Source organism: Amphibalanus amphitrite, unplaced genomic scaffold (assembly GCF_019059575.1).
Source record: "Amphibalanus amphitrite isolate SeventyFive unplaced genomic scaffold, NRLGWU_Aamphi_draft 000862F_arrow, whole genome shotgun sequence".
NCBI classification, from domain to species: Eukaryota; Metazoa; Arthropoda; class Thecostraca; order Balanomorpha; family Balanidae; genus Amphibalanus; species Amphibalanus amphitrite.
This window is the reverse complement of record NW_024882356.1, coordinates 247939-274499: the sequence shown is the minus strand read 5'-3', so window position 1 is coordinate 274499 and position 26561 is coordinate 247939. Positions and strand designations below refer to the sequence as shown.

Below are 26561 nucleotides of genomic sequence, written 5' to 3'. Positions count from 1 at the left end.
CGGACAGACACCAACAGACAGACAGATAGACGGACGACTAGCCAAGACGAGACGCGAGGGGCGGCGCTGGCCGCGCGGCGGCGCCGGCCGACGGCAGACGAGAGACGACAGACGAGAGACGACAGACGGACGGACGGACGGCGACGGGGAGACGGGCGGTCCAGTCCAGTCGGGTCCAGTCGCGTCCAGTCCAGTCGCGGCGGCCGAGCCGCTCCTGCCGGCAGCGGGGCGGCGGCGCGTCAGACCACGATCCGGCCGGCCGGCTCCCCAGCGGAGCTCGGTCGCCCCAGCGCTCACCCTCGGCCCCCTCCGCAGCCGCCCTCAGTCCCTCCCAAGCCGCCCTCAGTCCCCGCCCTCGGCCTCCCAGCCCCTCCCCAGCCGCCCTCAGCCCCTCCGCAGCCGCCCTCGGCCCCCTCCCCAGCCGCCCTCAGTTTCCTCCCCAGCCACCCTCAGTCCCCGCCCTCCCGGCGGTCAGGGGGAGGTGCAGCCCCCTCCCAATGGTTGGGGGCTGCTGGCCGAGCATGCACCAACGCATGACGGCGCAACATCAGCGCGTAATGGAGCATAAACGTTACTTCTGCCGCCCAGTTACAACTAAACACCGCAAGTGTTTTCCACTTCCGGTAGGTTTTTGAATAACGACAAGTGCACTGGTTTTTAACAATAGCGGAGTGCACGGGGTTTTGAAACAGTTGCAGTATAAGAAAGTTATTAAATCATTTAAGTTCTACGCTCAGCGTTACATAAAAAGATGTAGCAGTCTATTCCAAGATATATTCATTGCACGTCAACCTGCCAGACTAGCATTATCAGCAACTTGGTTTAGCTGCGCTAAAATTGGACACTAGATTCTATTCTATTCAACACACATTCTATTCAACATCCACTGGTTACAAATATATTTTCAAAAAACGCAAGCTTGCCAAGCTAAGCTACTGTGGTAGGTAATAACCAGCAAATCACCAAAGCTGCCACGTGTTTAGACGGTTTTCGCATATTAATCACAGAAAAAGGAGGCTAAAAAAGCTAAAAATCAGTCCGTCTAGCTATTTCGGGCGATCTAACATGCGCAGAGACTGGTGGCGGCGTCCGTCCCCCTCCCGCCCCATCCCGTCCCGTCCTGGGTGTGTCCCGTCTCATCCTGTCCTGGGCCCGTCCCGTCCCGTCCTGGGTCCGTCCAATCCCGTCCGCCCCGTCCCGTCCCGTTCCATTCCGTCCCGTCCTGGGTCCGTCCGTCCCGTCCCGTCCCGTCCGGGATCAGTGCTGTCCTGGGCCCGACACGCTCCGTCCCGTCCTGTTCCGTTTCCATCCCTTCTCGCCCCCCCCCCGTCCATGCAGCCAGCCGGTCGTGTCCTGAGCTCGTCCGGTCCCGTTCGTCCCGTCCCCAATATCCCCCCGTCGGCCGTCCATGCAGTCAGCGCCGTCCTGGGTCAACTCGGTGCTGTCCTGGGGCCAGTCGGGGCGGGGGATGTCGCCGACACTACCAGCTACACAAAACACACACACAGACACACAGGCAGGACAGGCGGGACGACCACACAGCCGTGGGACGGTCAAGCAGCGTGCAAAACGTCACACCGGAACGTTACCGTCTCTACTGGACCGCCCAGTTAAGGCCGCCCCACACTGGACCTCGCATGCGGGTTGCGAGTTTGCGGGTTTTGAGTTTGCGGGCATAATACTAATTCAAAGAGTGATAAGACCGTTCCCTTATGGTAACTTCATGAATGCAGTGAAGCCGGTACACCTTCAGAAAATTACACAAAGTCGCAATACCAGCGCAACGAACCAAAATTCGATTCAAACAAAAAACCTGCAAACCTCGCAGAACTCGCAGCCCTCGCAGCGAGGAAAATAGAAAGTTGACTCAAAATCAACTTTTGGAAATCAACTTTCTTTGGAATCAACAAGGTGGCTCGCAAGCTAAAAACATGCGGACTCTCTTGTTAGATGGTAGTGTGGGTCACTCGGCTTAGATTGTACTATTTGATTTTGAAGAAACCCGAAAACCCAAAAACCCGCAACCCGCATGCGAGGTCCAGTGTGGGGCGACCTTTAGGTACTCTCCGGGTGTCTCCGGTATCGCAAACAATGCGTGCCCGACCGACCGCCAGCGCCGGCGGCCCGGTGTAAGCGTGTGTGTGTATGCAGCGGGTGCGCGGCCGGGGCCCCGGCTGACTGGGTGCCGCGGTGACGGTCAGTCTCAGTACTCACACTGGGGAGCCACGTAGTTGGACGGGAACAGGCCCACCACGCCGTGCAGCTCGCCCTTCCACCAGGCCGTGTCGTCCTGACGGGCGGGGGGCGGAGTCAGAGGGGTGCGGTACACGGTACAGGGGGGAGCGGAGTCAGAGGGGCCGGCTCACGGTACTGGGAGCGGGTCACTGGTCAGAGGGGCCAGTGTCACACGGTACAGGGGGAGGGGGCGGGGTCAGAGGAGCCGGTACAGTGACGTCCCGACACCGGCGGGTCACAACGGGCTAAAGTAAGCCCACACATTCCCCGCAGACAGCTCACTTTGGTACACACCCCGCCCAGTGACGTACCCGGCACAGTGACGTCACGCCGACCACTGACGTCACCCAGTCCACCCAGTTCCCCACATATGACCCCCCCCCCCTCAGGTGGCGCCGCCCACTAACCTTGTTCACCACAGTGATGACGTCATCCGCCTGGAATGTGAGCTCGTCGTCGTTTTGCGCCGAGTAGGGGAACTGCGCCACCACGCGCTCTGCGGCAAGACGCACACCGTGAGCGGGCGCACGGCAAAGTCGTGACAGGGAACAGCAGGGCAGGAGGAGACAGCAGGGCGGAGAGGACAACAGGGCGGAGGGGAAAGAGCACGGCGGAGGGGAGAGTGGGGCAGGGAGGATGGTAGGGTAGAGGGGAGTTCTAAACAGGGTGAGAGCAGGACACCTCTGAGACATATGGTGGGCGAGGTCTTAACAGAGGGACAGCACGACACAGGGGAGATCAGGGCAGGGGGAGATCAGGGCAGGGGGAGATCAGGGAAGGGGGAGATCAGGGCAGGGGGAGATCAGGGAAGGGGGAGATCAGGGCAGGGGGAGATCAGGACAGGGGGAGATCAGGGCAGGGGGAGATCAGGGCAGGGGGAGATCAGGACAGGGGGAGATCAGGACAGGGGGAGATCAGGGCAGGGGGAGATCAGGGCAGGGGGAGATCAGGACAGGGGGAGATCAGGGCAGGGGGAGATCAGGGCAGGGGGAGATCAGGGCAGGGGGAGATCAGGGCAGGGGGAGATCAGGGCAGGGGGAGATCAGGGCAGGGGGAGATCAGGGCAGGGGGAGATCAGGGCAGGGGGAGATCAGGGCAGGGGGAGATCAGGGCAGGGGGAGATCAGGACAGGGGGAGATCAGGGCAGGGGGAGATCAGGACAGGGGGAGATCAGGGAAGGGGGAGATCAGGGCAGGGGGAGATCAGGACAGGGGGAGATCAGGGAAGGGGGAGATCAGGGCAGGGGGAGATCAGGGCAGGGGGAGATCAGGGCAGGGGGAGATCAGGGCAGGGGGAGATCAGGGCAGGGGGAGATCAGGGCAGGGGGAGATCAGGACAGGGGGAGATCAGGGCAGGGGGAGATCAGGACAGGGGGAGATCAGGGCAGGGGGAGATCAGGGAAGGGGGAGATCAGGGCAGGGGGAGATCAGGGCACAGGTGAGAGCAGGACAGGGGGAGATCTCTGCTGCAGGGCACCCCTGAGACAAATGGTGGGTGGTGTGTGAACATGAACCGGGCTGTCAGGCGGCTCTGAAGAGCGCCTTGAATAGAGAAAAACTTCCCAGTAAAGATCAGACGATATTTGGCTCCGTGGCTGAATTTTAAGACGCTGAGGCGTTCTGTAGGGCGCGAGTCCCCCGGTAGTCATTATTGAGGGCGCACAGTGGTACAATACTGTATAAGTGCAACATTTTTCGAATCTCCAGGATCCGGTCTGCCGTAATCTCTGGTGGGATCTCTGGAATATGGTCTGGCCCCGTACCTTTGGGGGCGCCAGAGTCCAGTGTCGTACCTATGGGGACGCCGGGGCCCGGAGTCGTACCTTTGGGTGCGCCGGGGTCGGGCGCGGGTGCGTCGCCGGGGCACTGGGCGTCTGGCATGGGCGGCTCCGCTTCGTCCGGGATCGACATGCGCCGCGAGGTCTTCAGCTTGACGAACGAGGCCGGGAACCAGCCGAGCTGGCGCTGCTTGCCACGCATCTGGGGAGGGGGGGGGGGGGGGCACGTCAGTGGAGCCGGGGGGGGGGGGGGCAGAGCCGCGCCGGCAGCACATCAGCGCAGCTGGGTCGACGTCTAACCAGGAAAACACAGATTAAAATGGGACAACCAGCGAGAAGAATCGCAATGTAAGTGCGAAACTCGCCCTCCTCCTTCCACCAGCCTATCAGTACGTACCTGAATCTCGCCCTCCCACCAGCCGGTTTCGGACTTTTTGCGGACCATCACCAGCTGGCCGCGGCAGAGTGAGAGCTGTTCAGAGCTGGTCGCCTCGTAGGGCGCGATCGCCACCGCCACCTCACCCTTCCGCTTCTGAGGGCCGACAGCACACCCGGTCACACACGCGGTCACACCCGGGTCACACGGGTCACACACGGGTCACAAACGGGTCACACACGGGTCACATTTGACGACTGACAGATGACCGGCGTACACCGGCAAACACATACACAGAATGGAATTTCTCGAGTAGCAACATCTTATCACCAGAATACTACACCTAATGTGATGCATACCGGTCGATGCGATAGCGTCAACGAAAAAATGTTATGAAGATATAAAATAAAGTGGTATGATACTTATAGATTATTGAGCCATAGTAACTGATGTTTACATCGTTATCCAATAAAAGGTATGTTAACTTGACTAAGACCCCCACCGATGGGCACCTGTCCATTCCATTCAAACTCGAATGATACGTCCAACGAGGCGCAGGAACCATGCACTGCGCAGGCTGCGAGAGCTAACCATTCAGCCACACGACGACTCCGCACGGTATCTGATTATCTCAGGCAGGCCGGGCGCAGCCACCGGACGGAAGTCGAGAAAAATGCGCGTAATGGGAGACCACCGAAATACAAAATACAAGAAAAATACCCGAAAACAAACTGAACGTCAAATGAACGCTGAATGAGTGTGTGCTTTTTACAGCCATTTTAAAACAGAGGAATGTGCTTGACCACGCGCGTAAGTGCTCTCGTTTGCTAGTTGAATGATATAACAAAGTAAAACAATGCACGTCATGACCACAATGAGCGCCTGAGCCAGAGCAGCCATCGCCGGAGCCGTGTGGGGCCGGAGCTGAGTACCCACGGCGGCCCGTGCAGCGCTGCGGCTCCGGCCGAGGCGCCCGCCCCCCACCCGCGACATGCTACCGGCCCGCGGCGACACACAGACATGCGGTGCTGAGCGAGGCGGCAGTGGGGTGCACCGCTCCCACCGTACCTTGACACTGGGCGCGCGTCCCACGCCCAGCGGCCTGGCACTGTGGCCAACCGATTCCGTGCGCTAAGCGAGCAGCAGAGGCGAGGGAGAAAGAGAGAAACAGTGAGTGACAGCACAGAGCGACAGCTGGAGAGAGCGGCGCCGGGGGGGGGGACGCAGGGGGTCGTCAGTTGAGGGCCCGTCTCTCCGGGGGAGGGTAGAGGCTGAGAGGTCGGCCCGGCCCATAGAGCGCAGTCCACAGTCACGGCCCGCCTAAGTACAGCAGCCACAGACAGGGACAGCGGCAGCGGCAGCGGCGACCGGCCGTGCACGCGCCGCCGGTCCGCACAGCACTACTTTCCTTGTCTCTGCGCTCGGGCACGGGCAGCAGGCCCGGCGCCGCGCCGCCACCCTAAAAACGAGCCCCGTCAGACGTGAGCCGCAGCCGAGTGGACGCGCCGCGCCCCGCGAGCAGCACACACGCGCCGACATCTCGCCCGCGCCGCCACCCGACGGCGGGACTGATATTTGGCCAGTCCCGCCGCCGACCAACATCTGACTGTCCCCAGCACCAGCCCATCACCAGCGTCCGTCCCGCCGCCGACCAGCATCTGACTGCCACGGCGCCCGTCCCGTCCCCCGAGAGTCCCAGTCCCCCGCCCCCTCCGACTGTCCCCGCGTCTGTCCGCCGCCGCCGCACCCACCTGTCGGTCAGCCGGCTGACTCTGCTCGGTGGTCGGCTCGCTGGGCTGGGGCGTCGCGGCCGGCGGCTCCGGCTCCGGCTGCTCCTGCAGTCAGCGGCACCAGCCGGCGCGGTCAGCGGTCAGCGGTCAGCGAGCAGCGGTCAGCGGGCACCTACCTGGCCGGCCGCTCCGATTGCAGGCGGCGCCCCGACTGCGCGCACAAGCTGGCTACCCGGCGGGCGGAGCGTTATGGGTCGCAGTGCAGCGTTAGGCCGCCGGCTCCGTGCTGTCAGTGAGCCTCATGGCGGCACAGCCAACCGGTTAGCGCGGCGGAGCGGCGGCGCAACGGCACTCGAGGCTCAGCGCTTCCGCGCACGTACACACACCCACGCACACGCACTCGCGCGCAGACACACAATGCCGTCAGTCAGTCAGTCTCAGTCCACGGCACACTGTCGTCAGTCAGTATCAGTCCACGGTACACTGTCGTCAGTCAGTCTCAGTCCACGGCACACTGTCGTCAGTCTCAGTCCACGGCACACTGTCGTCAGTCAGTCTCAGTCCACGGCACACTGTAGTCAGTCTCAGCCCACGGCACAGTCAGTCTCAGCCCACGGCACACTGTCGTCAGTCAGTCTCAGCCCACGGCACACTGTCGTTAGTAAACCCACGGCACACTGTTGTCAGTCAGTCTCAGTCTCAGCCCACGGCACACTGTCGTCAGTCAGTCTCAGCCCACGGCCCACTGTCCTCAGTCAGTTTCAGTCCACGGCACACTGTCGTTAGTCAGTCAGTCTCAGTCCACGGCACACTGTCGTCAGTCAGTCTCAGCCCACGGCACACTGTCATCAGTCAGTCTCAGCCCACGGCACACTGTCGTCAGTCTCAGCCCACGGCACACTGTCGTCAGTCAGTCTCAGTCCACGGCACACTGGTGTCGTCAGTCAGTCTCAGCCCACGGCCCACTGTCGTCAGTCAGTCTCTCAGTCTCAGCCCACGGCACACTGTCGTCAGTCTCAGCCCACGGCACACTGTCGTCAGTCAGTCTCAGTCCACGGTACACTGTCGTCAGCCAGTCTCAGCCCACGGCACACTGTCGTCAGTCTCAGCCCACGGTACACTGTCGTCAGTCAGTCTCAGTCCACGGCACACTGGTGTCGTCAGTCAGTCTCAGCCCACGGCACACTGTTGTCAGTCAGTCTCAGTCCACGGCACACTGGTGTCGTCAGTCAGTCTCAGCCCACGGCCCACTGTCGTCAGTCAGTCTCTCAGTCTCAGCCCACGGCACACTGTCGTCAGTCTCAGCCCACGGCACACTGTCGTCAGTCAGTCTCAGTCCACGGCACACTGGTGTCGTCAGTCAGTCTCAGCCCACGGCCCACTGTCCTCAGTCAGTCTCAGCCCACGGCACACTGTCGTCAGTCAGTCTCAGCCCACGGCACACTGTCGTTAGTAAACCCACGGCACACTGTTGTCAGTCAGTCTCAGTCTCAGCCCACGGCACACTGTCGTCAGTCAGTCTCAGTCTCAGCCCACGGCCCACTGTCCTCAGTCAGTTTCAGTCCACGGCACACTGTGGTTAGTCAGTCAGTCTCAGCCCACGACACACTGTCGTTAGTAAACCCACGGCACACTGTTGTCAGTCAGTCTCAGTCCACGGCACACTGTCGTCAGTCAGTCTCAGTCCACGGCACACTGTCGTCAGTCTCAGCCCACGGCACACTGTCGTCAGTCAGTCTCAGTCCACGGCACACTGGTGTCGTCAGTCAGTCTCAGCCCACGGCCCACTGTCGTCAGTCTCAGTCCACGGCACACTGTCGTCAGTCTCAGCCCACGGCACACTGTCGTCAGTCAGTCTCAGTCCACGGCACACTGGTGTCGTCAGTCAGTCTCAGCCCACGGCCCACTGTCGTCAGTCAGTCTCTCAGTCTCAGCCCACGGCACACTGTCGTCAGTCTCAGCCCACGGCACACTGTCGTCAGTCAGTCTCAGTCCACGGTACACTGTCGTCAGTCAGTCTCAGTCCACGGCACACTGGTGTCGTCAGTCAGTCTCAGCCCACGGCACACTGTTGTCAGTCAGTCTCAGTCCACGGCACACTGTCGTCAGTCAGTCTCAGCCCACGGCACACTGCCGTCAGTCAGTCTCAGTCCACGGCACACTGTCGTCAGTCAGTCTCAGTCCACGCCACACTGTCGTCAGTCAGTCTCAGTCTCAGCCCACGGCCCACTGTCGTCAGTCAGTCTCAGCCCACGGCACACTGTCATCAGTCAGTCTCAGCCCACGGCACACTGGTGTCGTCTGTCAGTCTCAGTCCACGGCACACTGTCGTCAGTAAACCCACGGCACACTGTCGTCAGTCTCAGCCCACGGCACACTGTCGTCAGTCAGTCTCAGCCCACGGCACACTGGTGTCAGTCAGTCTCAGTCCACGGCACACTGTCGTCAGTCAGTCTCAGCCCACGGCACACTGTCGTCAGTCTCAGCCCACGGCACACTGTCGTCAGTCAGTCTCAGTCCACGGTACACTGTCGTCAGTCAGTCTCAGCCCACGGCACACTGGTGTCAGTCAGTCTCAGTCCACGGCACACTGTCGTCAGTAAACCCACGGCACACTGTCGTCAGTCAGTCTCAGCCAGTGTTTCATTTTTCAGCCTTTTTGGTGGCAAATCACACCTAATGGGGAAAATATTTTCATCTCTAAGAAATGAATGACCAACTTTACTTCATCTCTGAAAAGAGTTTCATGTATTCCCAACAGCCAGTTCACTTGTCACTTGACAGTTGATGCACCCACATCCTTTTGTTCCACACCCTGTCAAGATCCTGACATGAAATCCTGGTTTATCAGTTAGCATAAAAATTGGCATTACACCATTTTGCAAAAATACTGCAGTTATTTGCTTTCTTTTTTTCATCCTAAGATTTTTTTCTTCATCGGCACATCCAATCAATATCCAATTTTAGAACACTGGTCTCAGCCCACGGCACACTGTTGTCAGTCAGTCTCAGTCCACGGCACACTGTCGTCAGTCAGTCTCAGCCCTGACGGCACACTGCTGTCAGGCAGTCCCAGCCCACGGCACACTGTCGTCAATCAGTCTCAGTCCACGGCACACTGCCGTCAGTCAGTCTCAGTCTCAGCCCACGACATACTGCTGTCAGTTTCAGTACACGGCACATTGCTGTGTATCAGCCCAAAGCGCACTGTTGTTACCCCGTGCCATCCTAAGGCACAATGCTGTTAGACGGTCAGTGCTTCCCCACGGCACACTGTCAGTCCGGGCGCGCGGCCCACGGCACACTGTCAGTGCGGGGGCGCGGCCTCACCTCGAGCAGCTGGACATAGTTGGAAGGGAAGATGCCGGTGGCGGCGCCCAGCGTGCCCGTCCACCACTCGCCGTGTTTCTCCGTCACCAGGATGGTGTCGCCCTGCTGGAACACCAGGTCGCCGGGCTCGGACGACTCGTACGTGTACAGCGCCACGTACCGCTCTGTAACGGAGCGGGCGTCACTGTCTTGCCGGGGTGGCAGAGACGGGGCTGCGCACCACACACCCTCCATAGGTGCGGGGAGATTACGTTCAGTGGTCCCGGACAACAGTGGACGCCAGGTCCCGGTGGACAGTGGACAGTGGACAGTGGACACTGGACACTGGACAGTGGTCGCCCACCCCGGTCCCGGTGGACAGTGGGCGGTGGAGTGTGGACAGTGGACAGTGGACCCGGTCCCAGTGAACAGTGGACAATGGTGGATAGCGTCCACTATACAGGGTGTCTCAAAAGTTCGCTTACAGGTACCAGCCATGCTTTTTTGTCAATAATTCTGAATCAACAAGAAATTAACAGTCGAAATTTTGCATGGGCATTGGTAACAACCTTCCTCAAGCAGCTTCATTGTTTTCAAGCGCATTCGACCCTTCATGAGCTCACAAAAAGGGTTCACCTCTGACCATGGATCAGGCATGAAAATGGAGGTCGCATACTCGGGTCGGCTGAGAAACTCTCTGCTTCACGAGTAATGGGAATGGTTAGGTCGGAAATGACACATGGCAAAGTGTCGGCGAGGATGAGTACAACATGATTGTCATCTAATAAAAACGGTGGCTAAAATTTTTGAAGGACAAAACCATGCGAGACTAACAGCGCTTTGAACGACCCTTGTACCGCAGCAGACTCGTGCTCCGGAAAGCAGCTGAAAATGCAGTCCTAACTATTGAAAACTGACTAGAAGCTCACAGACAGAGGTTACCCAGTTTCAAAAATTGCAGGTCATCATAAAATAAAGACAAAATATCATTTAAAGTTGTTTATAATATCTATAACGCTAAATTTTGAGGGAAAATAATGCGAAAATCGTCGATTCCGAGGACAAATGACCCTCCAAAAGTGTCAATTAATGTAAAGTTTTATCTAACGAAGTTTCAAGAGGCAGATCTGGAGTAAATAGCTTTCTTTTACACACAAAATCCGGACAAAACCGCACGATGGACAGGTTTTGGCCGTTTACAAAGCAGAACCTCTCCTGAGGAAAACACTCCGGAACCCAGCGAAGGTCTTGGCATTGGGAATGACGAGCGTTCGGGATTTGCAAAATTTGCAAAATGTGTCTAAGAAACAGATGGCCGACACATTCTGCTACGATATGCTGCGAAAAATTTGCCCCTGGCACTTCCCATTTGTTCAGGAATGGGGTTGTTTTGAAAAGGAAAATGGTGCTTGGGAAGTCGGCGCCAGTCATTCATGAAGGAGTTAGCGCCAGAGAAGACCTACAAAATACTCACGGATGGTGTCCATGCAAGCTGTCGGCTTTCAGGGAGAAGCGGATGTTGCCGGGGAGCTCGTCAAACCTAAATCCGACGCAGAAACTGCAGGGGATTCCCCTACAAGAGCTTGAAAGCTGGTAACCCTTTATCAGCCTCCGGCAGCTGACAGAGTGACGAAAATCGGTATGGGCAAATATTTTTGGAGATACAGCAAAGGGTTTGGTTTCCAACCTTCCGAATCAGTTGTCAAAGCATGCATATTTGTCTAGTGTACACACGGACACCAAAACCTTAGATTTTTTGCAGGTTCTTATATGCTTTATTGACATGGGAAATGTGTAAACGAACTTTTGAGACACCCTGTACACACTGTTCACTATCCACCCAGTCCCGGTGGACAGTGGACAGTGGACGCCCGAACCCGGTTGACAGTGGACTTCTGAGTCTGACCCCGGTGGACGGTGGACAGTGGATAGAGGACGCCCCGGTCCCGGTCCCAGTGGACGCCCGGTTCCGGTGGACAGTGGACGTCTGACCCCGGTGGACGGTGGACAGTGGACGCCCCGGTCCCGGTGGACAGTGGACGCCCGCCCCAGTGGACAGTGGACAGTGGACAGTGGACAGTGGACAGTGGACGCCCCGGTCCCGGTCCCGGTCTGCTCACCTCCTGACGTTACCGCTGGACTCGCCGTCTGAAACACCGGACACACTGAGTCACCGACAGAGTCACTGACCGAGTCATCGACAGAGTCACCGACAGAGTCACCGACAGAGTCACTGGTAGTCACTGACAGAGTCACTGGTAGTCACTGACACAGGGCCTCCTCTAACATACCCACTGGGTGGGCAAATGCCCACCCAGTCACCGCAATTGCCCACCCAGTGGCGTCGATTTGCCCACCCAGAAGCAAATGCAAAAATTCTGGTCCGGCCGGACGTCCGGTACTACCTTTCTGGTCTTAAGCAAACTGGATGCTGTTTGAAGGTCAAAAAAAGTTTTCTGGTTGCCCGATATTCAGGGGCGTAGTCAGAATTTCCTCAAGGAGGGGGCTAAACGCACAGGGGCCCAAAATAACCCCCTCAAAATCCAAAAAGCCATCTGGTTGGATCCAATAATTTTTGGAGGGGGCCCAAATAAATAGAAAAATATTTATAAACAAAAAATATTAGAACTGAGGGGGTAAGCAGTCCATGGGCCCTGTTAGATAGGCCCACGAATAGCTTCCTAGAGTCGCCAGTCGGTTTTGAGGGCGGTCTGAGGGCCCGTAGGTCGGATGAGGGTTCTTCAGACCGTCACAGGCCCCTACAGCGCATGAGAGCCTCGTAAGCCGTCTGAGGGTCATATAAGCCGCCTAAGGGCCACTAAGACCGACAAAAGCCCTCCTTGCACTTGCAGAGGCCCAGTCATGCCGACGGAGGGCTCTCTCAGACAAACTAAGGACCCGTTCAGGGCATTTGAGGGCTTCCTCAAACCGATAGGGGTCCCTCAGATCGACAGTGGATCCGATCCGAGCTCCCTCAAACCGATATAGGGTCAGATCAACAGTCGGAACGCATTGATTCTGTTTACACACCGTTGGACTCAAGTTGGACCCATCCCATCCAACTGACCCCCTGGTTTCAATAGGGCCCCAAGGCTCTAAAATTGGGGCTCTCTTGGCCAAGGTATAACTACTCAGCTGTGTCAAAGGATCTGCCGCAGGGGCCTTTGCGTCGCCAAGGGCCCACTGTGTCAGCCAGGGGCCCCTATAGAATAAGGACCCCTGGCTTCCAGGGGGGGGAGGGCATGGTCCCTTTGGCCCCCTCCTTGGCTATGCCACTGCAGGTGACAAGCGTTCTTCCAGGCGACCAGGGGGCAGGGGCCAGGCGACCAGGCCCCCAGGCGACCAGGGGCCCCAAGGCGACTAGCCCCCAAGCGACCGGGGCCCTCTGGGCGACCAGGGGCCCCAGAAAACCGGGGGTCATCGGATGAGTGCAGGGGCCCATTGGGCCATCAGAGGGCCACATAAATGAAACTTCGATATCAATTTTCTTCCGAGTAAAAGACGTTTTATCCAGTGTTTGAAAAAAAAAATATCCCGGGGCCTGGGGGGCTCCCCCATGGCGCGTTTTGCGCTCAAGGGAGGGGGCCATTGCCCCGTGGCCCCTCCCCCTTGGCTACGCCCCTGCCGATATTGTAATTCACGGACAAAGCCAGCTAAATCTCTAAATACGGCTGAGCTAAACAAATAAGCAAGAATCATTACCGGTTCGGGTAGCCTTTACTACAATGTATTATGTTAGTTAGCCCTCGCCCGGTGAGGGGGTTGATGCACCCCCCCCCCTAAGGTTTTTCCACAAATAACGTAAAAACGGCGGCGCTCAAATTTGGCATACCCTCTGGGGCAACCTTTTGGCACTTGTCCTGAAAATTTCAGATCTCTAGTCTTTTCAGGTCAGGTCACCAGGTCACAAACCCCGTACAAGGTCAGGGGAAAATTGGACTAGTTTAGCGGCAACCGAATGCCAGAGTTTTTCGTTGATAGCGTGAGTTCTATAGCTCGTAGCGCTACCAAATTTAACCCTCGCCCGCACATGCCATTTTCCCATCCTAGAACGCACATGGGGGGGGTTGCTACCCCCCGCGCCATTTCGTTCCTGTTGGAGATAGAGCTTAGCGGTAAAGACCAAAAAGATTTTTTGGGAAGAGACGAATCCAATGATACCCAGTTTTACCATCTCAGGTCAGTCATTGACCTTCCAGGTCAGGTCAAACTAAAAAATGTTGCTGTTTTTGGTCACCGTTGAATATCAAGTGCGCTGCTCATCATATACCGATGACGATGCCGTTTTCTGGTGCCAAGCCAGCTAGAACCTCTTTGTCACACTACCCGACCAGGTTTTTGCTGCTGAGGTCATTTCAGGTCAAGTTAGGTCAAGGTCAATTATATGTGTTTGTATGTCTGTGTGTGTCTGTGTGTATACTGATGTGTGCACCGATTGGTTATGTGTCCATATTACATGAAATCATGATCTGAGAAGCTTTTACCAAAAATGCAGTCAAAAAAACTTCACAAAAAGTAAATTCCGCTTGCCTAAAACGCAATTATCTTAGATGACCTAGGTTGACCTTGACCTTGACCTTGACATCTGTACATCGTCGAACAACATGTTCCATGATAGGTGGGAGGTAAGACTGGCAAAAAAGGCCGAAATCAAGGTGTCAAAAGCTCACAAGGCCCATAGCCAACGCAAGATGTTGAGAATTGGCCATTTGGGTCATGACATGACCTGAAAAACAAGGTCATATCTCCGAAACCAAAAATCACAGAAACTTGAAATTTTCAGTGGACGTCAAGAAAGGATAGAGGAGCAGCTATACGAAAAATCAGCCTTCTAGCTCTAAAAATGTTGAGTGCAGAGCAGAAAGACTACCTGAGGGGTGGCAACCCCCCCCCCCCCCCATGTGCGGGCGAGGGTTAAGACACGACTTGGAGCATCTGTTTGTCACTTGGCCTTGGAGTTTTAGGTTCCAGTGACCCGAGGCCAGGTCACAAGGTCACAAAAACTGGTACATTGTCAAAATAGCAAGAATACCGAATAAGAATACCTAGCACGCAGTTTGCGGAGGGCTGTACATGTAACTCTGGAACGAATCGCTCGAGCATCGCTAACCATAAAACTTACGACAAACGTTAACTTTGCAAACTATCATCTTATTTCCAATAACGGCACTGCTTATTTCGCCTCACCCCCGCCCCCCCCCCCCCCGGTAACAGGTTTTGAAATTGGTTGAACCCCAAAACAGTGGCTGGATTCGCCCTTGGGCAGGGGAGTAGCGAAAATTCTGCCCACCCAGTGAAAAATCCTTAGAGGAGGCCCTGCACTGACAGAGTCACTGGTAGTCACTGACAGAGTCACTGGCAGTCACTGACACTCATCATCAGACATCAGACAGCGTCATCGTAGTGTCATTGCACGACACGTCTATCACATTTTAATACAATTAGAAAAATAAATAAATGTTGCACCTTATTCCTTAGTACACATTTACACGAATAAATATGGTCTATTAAAAAAGTGACGTCAACAAAAACAGGAAATAGGCGACGTATTTGTACAATTACATAGTGCGGCATGCAGAAAGCACTCAAATAAAAAAACATAACGCTAATTCCAAATCAATTAACAAGCCGAAAGCAGAATGGACACCACACCATACGCATCGTCCCAGTAACGTCCAGGGAACAGTGTAGACGAAAGAAGGTCGAGAAAGAAGGGAGGGAGGGAGAGACGGAGGGATGAAGGGATGGCGGGGAGTCAACGTTAGCATCTGGTGCGGCTCGCTGACGCCTGTTAGAAGAGAAGGAGGGGAGGGAAGACTGTGAGCCCGAGCTCCCCGTTAGTAACCGGCGGGGGAGGGAGGGAGGGAGGGGACACTGTCTGCTCCACGTTAGTACCTGATGGGGGAGGGATGGGACACTGTGTGCTCCCCGTTAGTACCTGACGGAGGGGAGGGAGGGGACACTGTGTGCTCCCCGTTAGTACCTGATGGGGGAGGCAGGGGGGACAATGTGTGCTCCCCGTTAGTACCTGATGGGGGAGGGAGGGGACAATGTGTGCTCCCCGTTAGTACCTGATGGGGGAGAGAGGGGACACTGTGTGCTCCCCGTCAGTACCTGATGATGGAGGGAGGGGACACTGTGTGCTCCCCGTCAGTACCTGTTGAAGGGGAGGGAGGGAGGGGACACTGTGTGCTCCCCGCTAGTTTCTGGTCGAGGGGAGGGAGGGGACACTGTGTGCTCCCGTTAGTACCCGGCGGGGGAGGGAGGGACGGGACACTGTGCTCCCCGTTAGTACCTGCTGCGGCGCCGCTGACACCGGCTCCGTGGCGGCTCCGTCGGCAGCTGGCGGCTGCTCGGCGGCCGGCGGCTCCTGCTCCGACTGCCGGCGGGCCGAGCCGGCCGCGTCAGACACGGACACGGACACACGGACACACGGGACACAGGACACGGCACACGGACACGGCACACGGACACAGCACACGCCACACGGCCCGGCACACGAAGACGGCACACGGCACACGGACACAGCAGGCGGACAGTTGGACTGCAGCGAGGTGCGCACTAGTGCGGAAAGCGAGCTGAACTTTGAAGCAAGGATGTGGAAAATAAGTGCTGATTCTCAGCAAACACGTTAGAGCTTTAGATACATTAGAAGGCCCAAGTAGTTTACGAGCACGGTAATGCCATGCAGTTTTGAGTCGTTTGCTCATTGTTTCAAACTAAACGCTTTACAAGAAGTCTATTATATACCTACTGAGGGAATCTGGTTACGTGAATTATGGTGCGTTTGGATTGAGCAGCATGCCAAACGGACGGACGTAAAAGCCACATCGTGTTAATCATTTTACCCAAATCCATCAAAGCCCCACTAAGACCAATTGGTGAGACGGAATACACTTGTCAAGCAGCCCAGCCAATGAGCCCCAATTTTACCACACAGCAATAAAGCCACCCTCCCCCTAAATTAACAAGCACCCGCCGTGAGGCCAGCCAGTGGCGGTGGTCAGTGGCGGTGGTCCGGCCGCCGGGCGGGGCGCTCACACGGACGGGGCGGTCTGCCGGCGCACCCCCCGCTCACTCACCTGCGCGGCGCTGGAGGTGCCGTTCACCGCCGACGAGCCGTCCGCGGCGACACCGACGCTGCCAACACGGAGGGGCCGTGGGTGAGCGTGATCTGATACACCACACGGAGGGGGGGGGGCGCGCTCTGATACAATGAGGGGCGGTGAGCGCGCTGTGACACACGGGGGGGGGGCGCTCTGATACACGGGAGGGATGGTGAGCGCGCTCTGATACACGGAGGGACTCCGTGCGTCAACGTTGGAAATAAGTCCGTTTTCTGGGCCCAGGGATCCTAAAGAATTTGTTATTTACAAATTTATACTCCGACAGCTGGAATCGTGTAGATTTTCCGCCTGTGTGATAAAACCTGCGCTTCTTACATTATGCAGTAATGTCATTGGGAGTCAGAGGGCTCATTATTTAGCACATTTAGTAGGCCACACCTATGGTTTTGCTATCGGTTGTTCTAAAAGCTGGCCTGTTCTCCGGACAGATTTTGTCCTCCGGGACCACGACCCGAAATGACAATTTCAGCACAGGACGGCGGGCCGCGGTGCTGCCGGGCGCGGCGGCCGGTGTACACGCGCAGACTGACCTGGCGTCGGCCGGTGCGACGTACGACTCGGGCAGCCAGCCGACGCGGCCGTTGACCTCGCCCTCCAGCCAGCTGGGCTCCGGGTTGGCGTCCAGGTTTATCTGTCCACACAGACGGACAGCCGTCAGCAGCGGCAGCGGGCAGCGATGGCGGCCCCGATACGGAAAAACCAGCGCGACAGCGAGCAGCATAGCACATATTGTGAAAGGGTATCCATTTCAATCATCTGTGCTAAAATCACACTTGCTTTGTACAAATCCATGCTTGTATTGGCAACCGAACAGGACTGAACAAACGTCTATATGTTGGAGTTCGAGTACGTCTGGTTATACAGCAGTATCTGTGTGAGCCGGAAACGCCTCATGTGTCCGCCCCCCGACAGTACACCGTGTGTACACCGACGCGTCCCCAGCTGCAGCCCCTGCCGCACCCTCTCACCAGCATAGAGATCACCCGGCTGGAAGGACACCGACCCGTCCCCAGCCGCGGCCCCTATCCCTGTCTCCCAGTCACTCACCAGGACCGTGTCGGCCGGCTGGAGGGACACCGTCTCGTCCCCAGCTGCGGCCCCTGCCGTCCCCACTCACCAGGACGGTGTCGCCCGGCCAGTCTAACGGTCCCACCCCTGTCCCTCTCAGTCACTCACCAGGACCGTGTCGCCCGGCCACTCAGTATACTGACAGTACTCCCGTCCCCACCCACTCACCAGGACCGTGTCGCCCGGCTGGAAGGACACCTCGTCGGCGGAACGGCCCTCGAACGCGTACAGAGCCGTATAGGGCACCTTGCGGGGGCCGTCTGACGGCGGACAGACGGTCAGACGGTCAGACGAGCAGACGGACAGGCGGTCAGATTGTCAGATCAGACGGTCAGACGGTCAGACGGTCAGACGGTCAGATCAGACGGTCAGACCGTCAGACAGGCGAACTCCTACAGCCAAAAGGTATACGTACGACAAGAACACGTCTTGTAAACAGGTGAATGTTAACAGACATTTTGGATCCTTAAGTTCATCATCGATTATAATCAGCACAAAGTCGCCCTGCTTAAAGCCGGTTAGAGATAAGTGAAAAAATAACAACACGCACAAAAACAACCCATGTTACTATGAGTTAGCTGTTGCGCCAATGTTAAGTAATTCGAAGATGCAGAAGTTGTTATGCATAAATAATGTAGCTTCAAAACAGCATCTATCAGTGTTAGTGGACCGGGTTTCCCGTAACTATACCTGCAGCTTTTGAACAGCCAATCACTCGATTAGTCGGCTAACAACATGTTAGTTATTCCCATTAGTTCGCCACTGGTCACCATTCGTAAGCAATCAGAGTGAGCTCCAGTTGAATGCCGGCCCCGACTGACCGAACGGTTACCGAACGGTCACTGAACGGTCACCGGGACCTCTGCGCCGACTGGTCCTGGTGACCGGTCGGCGCAGTGTTCCGACTGGTCACTCGGCGCCACTCGAAGCTCTGCGCGCCGAGTGATCACTCTGCGCCGGCCTGCGGGGTGCAGCGGCCAGCGCCGCCAACTAACCACACCATTCCGAGCTGACTACAGCACACAGCGGGCACATGCGGGGGGTCGGAGCGGGCGCCCCCAGCGGGCCGGGCCGGGCCGCCGTCTTACCGCCGCTGGCCGCCGGAGTGCCGGTGGCCGCCTCTCCCCACGGGTCCGCGGCGCCGCCACCGCCGCCGCCGCCGCCGCCGCCGGCGCTCTTGTTCGAGTCCCAGGGCGCGCTCCAGTCGGTGGCGGCCGGCGCCCACGCCGAGGAGCCGAAGTCGGCGCCGGAGGAGGCGGCCGGCTGCGCGCTGGAACTCCAGGCCGGCGCGCCAAAGTCGGCCGCCCAGCCCTGCTGCTGCTGCTGTTGCTGCTGCGCCGGAGGAGAGGTGGCCCAGGAGGCGCCTGGGGACGGCGCGCCGGTGAGCGGCGGCCGGCCGACCTCACACACAGACACACAGACACACTACAGGCGGCAGACGGGTGCAGGCCGCCGCCGGACGGCCACCTACTCGGTGCAGCAGGGACTCGGGGACCGCAGACAGGCATCTACTCAGTGCAGTCGGGACTGGGGAACAGCTAGCCAATCGGCGCAGTCAGGACACGGGGACCGCGGACAACACGACAGGCAGCTACTCGGCGCACTCGGGACTCGAGGGACCGCGGACCGCCCGCCGCGGGAGGGAGCGTTCAGACGGAGCGCCGCCGGGCGTCGGCTCTACAGGGTGGGACGGGCGGGCAGCGGGCCGGTGCTGCCGCGCCGCGGCCGACCAGTCCCCCAGTCTGGGTGCCACGGCGGTGCGAGGACAGGCTGCAGGCACAGAGCAGTCGGGCCGGACCGGGCGCGGGACTCACCGGTGGTGGCGGGGGCGGGGGCGGCGTCCGGCGTGCGCTGGCCCTGGCGGCGCTGCAGCACCGCCTGCCGCTTCAGCTCCAGCTGGGTGTTCACCTCCTGGCAGCTGGCCACCAGCGAGTTCAGCACGTCCTTGGCCTCCTTCAGGTCGTGCAGGCGGCCCTCCAGCTCCGACTCCTTCTCCGAGCACTGCCGGCGCCGCACGGTCGGGGTGGGCGGGTCAGCCGCGCGGCGGCACCAGCGGCAGCAGCCGGACAGCGCGGCGGATCAGACTGATTGACAACCCACAGCCGCAGAGCCCCCCCCCCCCTCCCCCAGCGCTACCGACCTGGTCCTGCGCCGCCTCCAGGCGCCGGCGCAGCTGCTCGATGATGTGTCGCTTGCTGTCGTAGTTCATGGCCACGCTCTCAAGGCCCGCCTGCACCGGGTTATTGGCGTCGTTCAGCTTATTACGCGCCTCCAGCTTGGCCCGCTCCTGAGGAAGCAGGTCAGAGCAGATCAGGTCAACTCAGTCTCAGAGCAGCCAAGGTCGGATCAGGTCAGCTCAGATCAGGTCAGCAAGTGTTGCCAGGGGTACAGCACGGGCGCTGTGGGGGCCTGCTCGGTTCGCTAGTAAGCAAACGAACATCGGATAGGCAAAATCGCTTGTTTGTCAACAGCACGGACCACCCCACAAGTTACTATAACTAGGCGTAAATAAGTGATGGCAACACGAACTATCCAGACATCACCAGCCACGCCACGGCCGACGGTCATCCTCGTAGGTCGACTTCTGAGGCCCCTGTCCCGCCGTATGACTGGTCTGACCTACAGCAGCTGTTCCTCGTGCGCCGCGGCCCGGCAGTACTGTTCTGACCCGCAGCCGCTCCCTGTGCGCCGCGGCTCGGCCACACTGTTCTGACCCGCAGTCCCGCCCCGTGCGCCCGGGCCACTCCCCATGTGTCGCCAGCCGCTCACCTGGTTGACCTGCAGCAGCCGGTTGTTTTGCTCGCGCAGCTGCGCCTTCAGCGCGGTCAGCTGCGCCATGTGGGTGTCGCGGGTGGCCCGCATGCCGTCGATGGTCGACTTGACGTCGGTGACGCCGGCCCGCGTGTCGCTGATGTTCTGAGTCAGCTCCTTGACGCGGTCCGACTGACGGCACGCGGGGCCACACGGGTCAGAGTTATACAGGGTCACACAGGGTCACACAGGGTTACACGGGTTACACAGGGTTACACAGGCCACACAGCGTCGCGCGAGTCAAGTCACCGACTACGCTCCGGCGGACTGAGCTCCGGGCCAGCCCAGCACAACGGTCCGCCCCACTGTAAATAGGCGCGGCTGCGCCGACACCAGTGATCGACATGACCATCTGAATATTACTTTCAGAAAATAAGATGATATAAAAAGAACAATAATCAGGTCTTCAACCAACAAGACTTTCCTGCATCAGAATTTTAACGAAGCCTACGGCGGTATATCTCTATTTAGCAATATCAGCGCCGCATGACCCTTCAGCTGCCGTGTGCCAGCGCTGGAGCACACAGTCGCCGCCCCCCCCCCCCCCCCCCCCGCCGGTCCTTGGCTCACCGCCGAGCTGAGCTGCACCATGAGCTGCGTGTTCTGCGCCTTTAGCCGCAGCACCGTCTCCTGCTGCCGCTGCCGCTGCGACTCCAGCTCCTGGCGCTTCTGGTTCTCCCACTCCTCCTGACGCTTACGCTCCAGCTCCCTGCCGAGAGCCGGCGGTCTCAGCGGCGCACCAGGGGAATCAAGTCTCAGTGTCTCAGTGCCAGTGGTCTCAGTGGTCCACTAGTGGAATCAGGGGCCAGTTAGTGGTCCCAGGGGCCCGCCGGGGGTCTCAGTGGTCCACCAGTGGAATCAGGGGTCCGTCAGTGGTCTCAGGGGTCCACAAGTGGAATCAGAGCCCCGTCAATGGTCTCAGGGGCCCGTCAGTAGTCGCAATGGTCAGTCAGTGGTCTCAGGGGTCCAACAAGGGTTTCAGGGACCAGTCAGTGGTCTCAGGGGCCAGTCAGTGGTCTCAGGGGCCAGTCAGTGGTCTCAGGGGTCCACCAGGGGTCTCAGGGACCGACGGGGGTCTCAGGGGCCCGCCAGGGGTCTCAGGGACCGGTCAGTAGTATCAGGGGCCCCGGATCCAGCAGCAACACACACCCAGTTGGCGGGGTGGCCATCGGAGAGGGTCACAGTCGAGATCCTACTAGCTGATCCTACTTAGGCCCCTGATCGGCGCTGGCTTGGACCAAAATAGACAATAACACAATGAGGGCAAAGAAGGTAGGCATTACACCTCCTCCGAATTAACGCTCAGGATTAACGAAACTTCAGCTCGTTACTATTCCGTTAATCCGAGCATTTAAACCTAACTATTGATGCAACACCATGACGTCGGAAAGACAATCATCAACTGTTAGACCGGTCGGATCCCAGACAGCACTGCCGGCCGGCGGGTCGGTGACGGACCTGCGCGCCGCTTCCCTGGTCTCCAGCTCTCGGCGACGCGCCTCCTGCTGCTGCTGCTCCAGCTCGCGCTGCCGCTCCAGCTGGCGCTCCAGCTCCTCGCGGCGGCGCTGCTCCTGCTCCAGGCGGGCGCGCTCCAGCCGCTCCTGCTCCTCGCGCTCCTTGCGGGCGCGCTCCTCCTGCTCGCGCCGCTGCTGGTCCTCGAGCACCTTTCTGCGGCGCTCCAGCTCTGCCTGGCCCTTGTTGTAGTTCTCCCGGCGGCGGTCCTCGAACGAGGCTGGCGGCAGACAGGGAAGGTGTGACTGACAGGACGGGGGGGGGGGGGTGACTGACGGGAAAGGGGGGGGGGAATGGGGACTGACAGGGCAGCGGGGAGTGACTAACAGGAGACGGGAGATGTGACTGACTCGGGAGGGGAGGGTGTGACTGAGAGGGGACGGGAGGTGTGACTGACAGGACAGGGGGGGGGGGTGACTGACAGGACAGGGGACGGGAGGTGTGACTGACAGGACAGGGGGGGTGTGACTGACAGGACAGGGGGGGTGACTGACGGGGGACGGGAGATGTGACTGACAGGACAGGGGGGGGGGGGTGACTGAGAGGGGACGGGAGGTGTGCCTGAGAGGGGAGACGGGAGGTGTGACTGAGAGGGGACGGAAGGTGTGACTGAGAGGGGACGGGAGGGGTGACTGAGAGGAGACGGGAGGCGCAACACAAAGGTTGCCCGGGGAACCGAGAGGTCCGTTAGAGCACAAGTGTCGGAGAAAAGTGATGCCGGATACAGTTTAGACAAGGAGTGATATTATATGCTCAGCCGAGGTTGACCCGCAGTTATAATAACATAAAACCACATGTAGTATCGTATTATATGTATTCAAACAAAATTAATGCGTCAAGGCGTTTTCCTTCGCGTTCACTTTTCTAAAAAGATGGGCCAAAGAATGAAAAGGGCAAAAGAAGACCGTCCAATTGATTTCAAGGAAACTACTTCACAAACACATTTGACAACCGTGGTAAAAGTCAGAGGTATGTATTTGAGCAGTGAGCACAAGAGGCTACCCACCCGTCACAGCTCGCTCATCAGGAGGGGCGCAGAACAGGTCGGATATGGAGGCGAGTCGGAGGGGTTCCGCCGGTGGTACGGGCCGGGGGGGGGGGGGTCCGGCGGTGTGCCGGGAGGGGGGGGGGGGGGGGTCCGACGGCGGGCCGGGAGGGGGCGGGGGGTCCGGCGGCTCACCCTGCTGTGACGGGGACAGCACCGGCTCGGCGTCGCCCGGCTGTGAGCCCGTGCTGATGGTGCGGCTACGCGCCACCCGACGGAAACTGGGCGGCACCAGCTCCGGCGGCAGCGTGTTGGACAGCTTGTCGCCGAGCCGCGTGCGCTCGCAGAGGTGCAGCGCCAGCACAAACTCGTCGCACGACAGCCGGCCGTCCTGGTCCACATCGCACAGAGACCTGCCGACACCGGTCCCCGTCACACAGAGACACCGGTCCCCGTCACACAGAGACACCGGTCCCCGCCACACAGACACCGGTCACAGTCACACGGCGACCTGCCGACACCGGTCCACGGTAAGGAGGCGTGACGCCATCAGCGAGCGCCCTAAGTGAGGTGGTAAGTGAGGTGGCTAGCTCAGTGTTAGACAGATAGCTGGTAGAATGGATAAGATGAATGAATTATGATGAATCACGATTGACATGATTCATGTTATCGATGCTGAAAGGAATGTCCTGTCCAGCGTTGAACAGTGAGAGGGTGACGATAAACGTCACCTGGTCAGATCAAACACGGGTCGTGGACAGGGACGTAGGCATTCAGCGGCCACGCCTTTCACGCGCCAATGTACACGAGCGTTACCAGTATTGTGTAAGTAGCATCCCTAGTGTTCCCGCGTGGATGACATGTTACAACCAACACCGACTGTGACAATACTCCTCACAGAACAGAGGCACGTCGCAGAAATTAGCATACGCCGCCGTTACCCGGGTTCATTACAGCCAAAAGGTGAGGCAACACCGTATCATAGGATTGTTCGATGATCAAAACAGCCCTGAACTCTAGCCGCCCAGTTAACAAGCCGACTGCCCACCGCTCCGACAGAGCTGCCGTCCCGCCCCGCCCCGCCCGGTGCCGGCGCGGCGCGGCGCGGCGCGTGCTCACCAGATCTGGGCCAGTACGTTGTTGGGCAGGCCGCTCTGGACCAGGATGTTGCGCGCCTGCGGCCCCGACAGGTAGCCGGACTTGGTCCGGTCGTGCTGGTTAAAGGTCTGCGTGTACTTAAGCCGCGAGGCCTGCGGTACCGCCCAGTCGCCGGCGGCCGCGCCGCTCTGCGTCCTGCCGGGGCGCCACAGCCGGTCACACACAGTCAACAGCCGCTCACAGTCACAGCCGGTCACACACAGTCAACAGCCGCTCACAGTCACAGCCGGTCACACACAGTCACCAGCCGCTCACATTCACAGCCGGTCACAGTCACAGCGGGGCACCCACAGTCACCAGCAGCTCACAGTCACAGCGGGGCACCCACAGTCACAGCCGGTCATATACTGTCACAGCCGGTCATACACAGTCACAGCCGGTCACCCACAGTCACAGCCGGTCACCCACAGTCACAGCCGGTCACCTACAGTCAACAGCCGCTCACAGTCACAGCCGGTCATACACAATCACAGCCGGTCACCCACAGTCACAGCGGGTCGGCGCGCCGACTACTGGGCGCGCCGACCCGCGCCCATCGCTCAGGATCACAGGCTACTATGGCTCATGAGAGGTCGCCCACGATTACAGGTAAGCCAATATCACAGGTCACTGAAGAGCATATGTCACTCGGGTATCAGCGTTGGCAACAAAACTGTAACACGTCATATTATGTACTTTTATACCGGGTGGTCCAGAAAAAGATGTTCCCAATTTTGAATAAAAATTTCTACAAAATTTATATAGATAAAATGAAACTTAGCATCACATAACATATTATACCATTTGCAACATATTTCACATGAAACGTGTGATTTTTGGGCCATTCGGTTATTAAATTGTTACCAGTGGCGCATTTCACATGTCGCTGAATTTTTTCTTTTGCTCAGTTGTGTACAAAGAGTGAGTGAACAGGTCACCCTCAGTCCGGCACCACACCACGACCTGCAGCCTCGGCTGCGCTGCAGCGGTACTTGTTTTGATAGTCCACGGACTGAGACCTCACAATTCACATCGATAGCTCCTCCCAGCGGCTCCGATGTCACGCATGGTTCTCAGTGTTTTAGTCATTTTCGGCTGTATCAACTGCTCCCGGGCTTGACTTCCTGGGAACAGGCTAACCCTTCCACTGGCTTCCCGTCTACCAATAACACTGCTTTGAGCAGCCATTCTCTGGTATTTTGGCACACGTACCTGCCTCCTCTGGTTTTGTAATCAGGTCGATAGAATGCTGGATCTACTTAGTTGGGCGCTCGAAAACAAACCACGCGCCGTGTCACTCTTCCCTTCTGTTCCAAATAGAATTGGTGAAACGAACGGCATGCGTTAGCACCATCTTAAAGAAATGTCTGAACAATTTTGATTTGCTAGAGGCATTATTTAACCCTCGCCGGACCTATTGGTTTTCTACATACGCGCCGGCCGAGGGGGGGGGGGGGCGGGTACGACCCCCCCCCCTCGCCGTTTCGCCCCTGGTGGAGCTAGCGCGTCGCGGAAAAAACGAGCGTGTGCGCCGTTACGAGACGCAGAGATTGGTACCCGATTTTAAGGTCCTAGGTCAACCGGTGACCTCTGAGGTCAGGTCAAGTGCCCCAAGGTACGGTTCAGTTTTTGGTGAATAACTTCGCAAAAAACGGCCGCAGAGCGCCGATTTTGGCAGCATCGTGTTCGTCTCGCTCAGGCGCGTCGAATGATATACTTTTTGTCCGGGTCAGGTCAACTTGGGGTGTTGACCTCAGGTCAAGGTCAGGTCAGCACCCCCAGGTCACGAAGTTGGTCGAAAGAGGTCATGTCGCATATCATTCGATTCGGCAGGTCTTCCTGAGTCCATTGGTGGCTTTCCCGACTCGCTAGCTCAATTTGATCAAGAGTTATTGACGAAAAACTAATATGACCTTGATGACGTCATAAATGACGTCACGCAAGGTCAACATTGTAAAAGTGACGCATCTAACCTTGCAAGGAGTGCATCAAATCACGATTCTGTGTGCTTGAGATAGTTGGAGATCGTTCCCGGCGCCAGAATAGCAGTTTGAATTTTTCCCCATTGACTTATAATGGTGAGGTCACGAAAATGACCTGACCTCATATGACCTTTAGGAAAAATCCGAGATATACAAGTTGTGGGACTCATAATGGATACTAGATCCTGCAAGTTTCATTTCCCTGTGACATCTCCTCTGGCAGTGAGGGCGTTGCGAAGTTGCGACATCTGAAGACCGTGCAGAGGTTCACTTATGACGTCATAGGTCAGTGACCTGACCTGACCCAAAAATGCGGTTGGTGTCAAAAAATGCGGCTTGGATCAAAGGTCAGGTATGCCAAGTTTCAGCTCTCTATCGCCAGCGTGTTCGGAGCTATCGCGAAAAAACCCTATGGGGGGGGGCGGCACCCGCCCCCCCCCCCTCGGCCGGCGAGGGTTAACATAGTGTGCAAAATCCAAACTTTATTTTTCATGGTTCATGATCGCAAAAAA

The 26561-nt window shown here is 58.0% G+C and overlaps 1 protein-coding gene across 7 annotated transcripts in view; it reads right to left on the bottom strand.

Annotated features, from left to right (window-relative positions):
* LOC122367304 (intersectin-1-like) overlaps positions 1–26561 on the bottom strand; it is a 52475-nt gene that overhangs the window by 19391 nt on the left and 6523 nt on the right. For 3 of the 7 annotated variants that reach the window (XM_043340303.1, XM_043340305.1, XM_043340304.1), the window contains exons 5-24: positions 24050–24223; positions 23126–23343; positions 21892–22165; positions 21004–21142; positions 20392–20565; positions 19763–19909; positions 19437–19623; positions 18711–18986; positions 17791–17882; positions 17085–17185; positions 16510–16567; positions 15723–15806; positions 11548–11575; positions 9449–9612; positions 6140–6223; positions 5457–5519; positions 4410–4544; positions 4058–4214; positions 2643–2731; positions 2215–2290 (exon numbers count right to left, since the gene is read on the bottom strand). In XM_043340303.1, the coding sequence (XP_043196238.1) occupies positions 2215–2290; positions 2643–2731; positions 4058–4214; positions 4410–4544; positions 5457–5519; positions 6140–6223; positions 9449–9612; positions 11548–11575; positions 15723–15806; positions 16510–16567; positions 17085–17185; positions 17791–17882; positions 18711–18986; positions 19437–19623; positions 19763–19909; positions 20392–20565; positions 21004–21142; positions 21892–22165; positions 23126–23343; positions 24050–24223 (2720 nt within the window). The remainder of the gene's footprint in view (positions 1–2214; positions 2291–2642; positions 2732–4057; positions 4215–4409; positions 4545–5456; positions 5520–6139; positions 6224–9448; positions 9613–11547; positions 11576–15722; positions 15807–16509; positions 16568–17084; positions 17186–17790; positions 17883–18710; positions 18987–19436; positions 19624–19762; positions 19910–20391; positions 20566–21003; positions 21143–21891; positions 22166–23125; positions 23344–24049; positions 24224–26561) is intronic. The other 4 variants (XM_043340306.1, XM_043340307.1, XM_043340309.1 and 1 more) reach the window with 4 other exon arrangements.